A 6,467-nucleotide genomic window follows, 5' to 3' on the forward strand; every position below is an offset into this window, starting at 1 on the left:
CTGCACTGCTGGTGGGAATGCAAACTAGTACAACCACTATGGAAAACTGTTGGAGGTTCCTCAAACTGCTAAAAATGGAGCTTCCATATGACTCGGCAATCCCACTCTTAGGCATCTACCCAAAAGACACAAAAACACAGATTCAAAAAGATACCTGCACCCCCATGTTTATTGCTGCTTTATTTACAATTTGAAAGACATGGAAACAACCCAAATGCCCAAAAGTAGGTGACTGGATTAAAAAGATGTGGTACATATACACAATAGAATATTACCCAGCAATTTAAAAAGATAAACTTGTGTCTTTTGCAGCAACATGGATGGACTTGGAAGGGATCATGCTTGATGAAATAACCCAGAAAGAAAAAAAAATATCGGATGGCTTCTCTCACAGCAGGAATATAACAGAACAGGCGAGAATATAATGATAATGAGGAACAGCTATATACCAGAGACATTTTGTGGAGGTGGAATGGGGAATGGTTTGATAAAAAACAGTGCGGAGAGGGAAATGCACTGGACTATGGTGATGGTACACGGGTGATTTGGTGATAAGAAGCCCATGGGGATTACAGCTGAGATGGAAAAATGCACAAAATGATGTAAAAATACACATATTATTTTTTTAAAAAAAGATTTATTTCTTTATGCTTACTGAACTGGGGTACAGGCAAGAGGTGTGGTAGGTGACAGGATTCACCAGAGACAGAGTGGGGAGTAGAACTCTTTTTTTAAAATTTATTTATTTATGCATATGGAACTGGGGTACAGGCCAGAGGTACAGGGGTGGTGAGAGGCTTCACCAAAGACAGAGTGGGGAGCAGAACAGGCAGATCAAAGAAGTACACTGCTGAGGGGAGCAGTGGGCAAGACAGAAGAGGTCTGCTGTGCCATGTGGATCACCTCCTGGGCCAGGGATCAAATTTGCACTGAAGCAGCAGCTGCTGCTAGCTTGCAATGCTGAGTCCTAACCTGATGCACGGAAAGGGCAAGCCTGTTTTAGTTTTGTATCTCCATAAATTTTACATTTCTCTGGACAGAAGCCAGTTTGGAGTTTTGTTCACAAGTGTGGACCAGGTGATATTTTCATTTTGTTTAGAATATACATCTTTTGAAATATGTTTTAGGGTACTTCAGGATTTTAATATTACTTTATATGAGTCCTTAACTGACACTGGTATTATCTGAATTGTATGTGTATATATACCTATATGGATATATGTATATACACAGGTACACATATATGATGCCACATGCTGACAATGAAGTAACAAATTATATTCCTAAATTAGTGTGGTAAAGATAATTAATCATTGTCACATTGTCTTTTTAGACACGCTTTGTATTAAATTTTCATTATCACTGTTCTATAGCCGATTAAGGTGTAAGAATAGTCTAAATGTATAAGGGATGAGCAAATACATATAAAAAAAAAAGTTGAGAGCCTCCCTGGTTGTGCAAGGGGTTAAGTCTTAGCACTATGAAACTACTGACAGCCACTGCTCATGAGTTCAATCACCAGCCAGAGAGGTGATCCACATGGCACAGCAGACCTCTCCTGTCCCTCCTGCGGCGCCCATCAGCAATGTATTACAGTCAATCTGCTTGTTTTGCTTCCTAATGTCTCTGGTAAATGATGTTACTCCACCCCACACCTCTGGCCTGTACCCCAGTTCTTGTATGCATAAATAAATAAATCTTTAGAAAATAAAAGTTGAGTTTCATTGGACCTTCTACTTGCCCTAAAGAACCAACTCTTAGCTTGACTTGACAAACATCATCAGTTGAAGGTAAAACGCTTTTTCAGGAAAAAAAAAACATAACAATAAAACCTATTTTTCATAATTGCTAAGTTTCAGTGAAACATCAAAACACAATTTCTAAAGATAACCCAATCAAACAACAAGCGAAACAGCTTCTTACCAGATACTTCATCCTTTTTCTTCTTCTTTGGCTTAGAAGCAGTAGGTTCACAAGCTGATACTGTTGACTCTGAATGACAACCTAACTGGGGCACAATAATCTCTTTCAGACCTAAAATATAATAGAGATCTCAATTATTAATACTTTAAAAGAATAAACATGGGCCCCTACATGAGAAAATTTTATTTGTAGAAATCAAAATTCCCAGAACAAATTAGGGAGTGAATGTCTGTTTTAAGTTTCCCCAGAATATGTACTAGTTCACAAACTATTAATGATAGAAGATAGAAAAATGTGAAACTAAAAATTTCAAAGCTGCTGCCAATTAAAGATCATTATGAAGGCAAAAAAGCATCTACCAGAGAAAAAAGCATTTATGACAATAACAAAATACTCAATGTCTTTTTAGCAAGGTACTAATCTTCCTCATCATCAAAGAGAAGAAAAACAGAAGCAAAACAACATAAAAGTGATTTGTTTGTTGCTGGTTATTATTATTATTATTATTATTATTATTAATATAGAGCATCTTTTGAAGATAAAAAAAATTGAAGCGAAGCTAATTTTGATAGATCCATTGTCTCAATGAAAATGGGTAAGTCTCTTGATCATTAATTTGTACCAACCAACCAACCTTTATGCAAGTGTGCTGACTGGGATTAAAAGAAGGAATGCTTTTCATTGGAATTATCTAGCAACTGCTTCTGAAGGTTGCTAGAACAATCTCCAAATGCCATCAGCAGAACTCTTTTCATTGCCATTTTAGAAAAAGAGAATAACTGTGTCAACCATACACCTACCGCTGGAATCAAAATTTAGGAAGTCTGAGAATTCCTGAGCCAATGTCTCGTCACTGGCAAAGGCACAGATGCAAGCAAAGAAATGAATGCATCTCTGGACTGCCTCATCATTGGAGGCATTCGACTTGTGCGATTTCAGAGTCTGACAGGAGCAGAAGAAACGGCGCTCAGGCAAACTTTTGGCACTGATTTTCTGCACAAAGGATGTATGTAAATATCCCAAACTATGCTTCTGGCTTGCCTTGCACTTCACCACCAAAATGTTTTTAGTGATCCTCTGTACCAGGGGACCTGTGGGTTCTGTGGCCAGTTGCCAGATGGTTTGCTTAGTTTCAGGGGAGGCCTGCATTGCATTCAGGACTGAGCTCTTTAAGGTGAGAGGGGTGGCCTCTGCCTGGCAGTTCACTGCCAGTTTGATGTGCTGGCACTGGTTTTCCACGACACCCTGGGAGGCTGCTTTCAGGCATGAGGGGACGTAACATCTTCCGGAGCTCAGCTGAGTAATGATTGTCCCATCCACTGTCTGGATTGTCGTCTCTGAAACACCTAGCTCCACAAAGCATCGGTAATCAGGGCCCCGGTCTCTTTGTCTCACTGAGTAGACCTGCAAGTCAGAGCCTGTGATGATTTTGACAGCTTCAACACTAGGCTGCTTCCGTGCACCATAGCGGAATATGGTTCCACATGTCTTGTTCTTACAGCTAAGTCCCCGGGTTCCATTGTATGTGCCACATCGGGGACACTTTCTGATTCCCCTCAATGTGGCTTTCCCCAGATCAGACAAGAAAGCTGGAACTTTAGTCCTCAAAGAGTTTGGTTCCATTTTTCACAGGCCCTAGAAAAGGTAATAAGTCGATCAGTTTGCATGTATATTCACTCACACACACAGAGTTAAATCATTTATATTTAATACAGTAAGTGAAATGTAAAGAAGAGAGTCAGCATTTCTAAGTCATTTCCAACTAGAACATCGATTTAAACCCTCAAACAAAATGGAAGTGGAAAAAACTTTGCCTTTAGTATCTCTTTGTATTTTGAAAAATCCTAACAACGTATTTCTAAATTCAATCCTGTTATATACAACAACCTAAATTAGTTAACCTAGTCCTTCCATGCACAGATATTTAACTTGAGTGAGGACTAGTGCATGAGAAAGATCAGTTCTTTCCATTCTAGCATTTCCCACAAAACTCAATCTAATCCTACCTGTATCAGCTGTGACAGCATCTGGAAAACAGTGCAACCTCAATTTATAAGACCTAAAAGGTATCTCACTAATTTGTGATGATCACTGAGGACAGGCAAAGTAAATGATATTGCAGAGTAAATAATATTGCTTAACCCAATATCTTCTGAAGTCTGAATTCTATGGTGTAACAATATAAACATTCTGCTTCTTCCTTCTTGTCCAGCCAATGGCAATGCTCCTGCCCAATGTTCCACAGTTAAAGATTTCTGTTGCCTTAAGTGGAGATCTTGGCAGTCTATAAGTAAAATAAGAAAAGACAGTAAAGTTATACACAGGGACAATTCCTTTTTCTCCTTTTTCTTAGAATAGGAATCTAAGTCTTTTATAAATATTGAGAAGTATTTGACAAACTGTTATGGAAATGGTTAAGTGTTTTGTACATCCAATTGCAAGAAGGTTAAACAGTGTCATGAACACCTAAAGCCATGGTAAAGAACTGATTAAACACTCATCCTTCCTAATAGTAATTCATTATGTCTTTAAAGTATGTTAGACTTTTCAAAGAGCTTTCAGTCATTATTTCATTTGAAATTCACAATATTAACATCCAATTTGAGGTAAATAACAATTATACTTTGGATGAAAATAAAAAATTAAGTAATTTGCCTGAGATCACCCAGCAAAACCAGAATTGCAGTTTCCACTAACCCAAAGTATCTAAGTGTGTGAATCTTTGTTTTTAATACCTCCCATTATGAAATTTTTCAGACTTAAAAAAAATTATATGGTTTGTACAGTGAACCTCCATATTTTTACCATAATTCTACAATTAACAATCTTATTATATTTGCTTTATTATATATCTATCCATTCCTTTCCCTATATACAGCAATCCCTCTTCTATTTTGGTACATTTCAAAGTAAATTACAGGCATCAATTTCACATGCAGAGTATTAATTAAAGTTCAGTATTTTAAGTGTTTTTTTTTTTTTTAAAGATTTTTATTTTATTTATTTATACAGAACTGGGGTACAGGCCAGAGGCTCAGGGGCGGTGAGAGGCTTCACCAGAGACAGAGTGGGGAGCAGAACAGGCAGATTGACGAAGTACACTGCTGAGGGAAGCAGCGGGCGGGTCAGGAGAGGTCTGGCTCGCCATGTGGTCTCCTCCGGGGCAGGCGGCAGGTGGGAATCCAACTCATGCGGAAGTGGCTTCAGATTCTCAGTGCTGTGTTTTAACCCGCTGCGCCACCAGGGAGGGCCTTAAGTGTTTTTTTAAAAAAGATAATTTGTTTGTAATTTTATGTAGACTATTAGCAGTATTTCTGCCTTCAGACTCCAGGGGTAGTCTTAATTAAATATTTTCCTTCCACATCTTTTACAGTTCATTGATTAACAGACAGGCAAATACAAATAAAAACAATCAAATAATATCGACATTATGATGTACTTTGAACTTATCACCCAACTATAATATTTTTTGAGTGACTAAAGTTTTGTAAAATATATTTTCACCTCTGCACTACTGACATGAAGGACTAGAGAATTATTTTGTTGTCGAAAGTTGTCTATGCATCAGAGGATGTTAATAGTATTGCTGCTCTCTACCCACTATTGCCAGTAGTCTATCCTGCCTAACCAAGTTATTAAAAAAATGAAAATGGGGGCCTCCCTGGTGGCACTAGGGGTAAAGCCACAGTAGCTAAAGCTATCCACTGCTACTGCAGCATGAGCTCAATCCCAGCCAGGGAGGTGACCCCATGGCATAGCAGACCTCTCCTGTCTCACCTGCTGCTCCCCTCAGCAGTGTATTTCAGTCAATCTGCCTGTGTTCTCCACTTTGTCTCTGGTGAATCCCCTCACCCCATCCCACACCTCTGGCCTGTACTCCAGTTATTGTATACATAAATAAATAGATCTTTAAAAAAAAAAAAAGACAAATTTAGAGTGAATGACTTGCATTCAGAATGCAAGTGCCAAAGGGTTAATTTTCTTAGATGAATTTTTACAAATCAGTATGAAAAAGAAACAAACCCTCAAGGAAAATGGGAAAAAGCCATGGAAAGATACCTTATGAAAAAGAATAAAGATTTAAAATGTGTGGAGTGCCATCTCAGAATAAGTCATATTAAAACAAAGAATACTTTGGAAAAATGACAAAAAGATAAACATTATCACTGTGTTCATGAGCATGAAGAAAAATTGGCACTTACATCGTTAATGGGGCTAGAAACAGCAATATCATAAAACAAATATCATAAAACTAAAACAGACACTTTGAGCAATTTCACTTTGAAGATTTCCTGAGTTATGTTCTCATATGTACACAAAATATGAGGGGATACTCAACACAAGATTTTACATAACTGGACAAGAACAGAAATAGTCTTAAGAGCTGACTAAATAAGTTATCGTGTATACATACAATATGTTGTAATAAGTCTTAAAAAAAACACAGATCGGGCCCTCCCTGGTGGCGCAGCGGGTTAAAGCACTGCACTGAGAAACTAAAGCCACTTCCGCATGAGTTCGATTCCCGCCTGCCCCGGAGGTGA

The 6,467-nt window shown here is 38.1% G+C and overlaps 1 protein-coding gene across 5 annotated transcripts in view; it reads right to left on the minus strand.

Moving 5' to 3' along the window:
• LOC101622840 (chromosome unknown open reading frame, human C2orf42) overlaps positions 1–6,467 on the minus strand; it is a 27,177-nt gene that overhangs the window by 19,354 nt on the left and 1,356 nt on the right. For 4 of the 5 annotated variants that reach the window (XM_012731438.1, XM_004691489.2, XM_012731435.1 and 1 more), the window contains exons 2-4: positions 3,930–4,207; positions 2,724–3,558; positions 1,924–2,034 (exon numbers count right to left, since the gene is read on the minus strand). In XM_012731438.1, coding sequence (XP_012586892.1) covers positions 1,924–2,034; positions 2,724–3,546 — 934 coding nt within the window. In that variant the 5' untranslated portion in view covers positions 3,547–3,558; positions 3,930–4,207. The remainder of the gene's footprint in view (positions 1–1,923; positions 2,035–2,723; positions 3,559–3,929; positions 4,208–6,467) is intronic. The other variant, XM_012731437.1, reaches the window with a different exon arrangement.

The sequence above is a fragment of the Condylura cristata genome, unplaced genomic scaffold (genome assembly GCF_000260355.1).
Source record: "Condylura cristata isolate star-nosed mole 26May11 unplaced genomic scaffold, ConCri1.0 scaffold00031, whole genome shotgun sequence".
Classification (NCBI taxonomy): domain Eukaryota; kingdom Metazoa; phylum Chordata; class Mammalia; order Eulipotyphla; family Talpidae; genus Condylura; species Condylura cristata.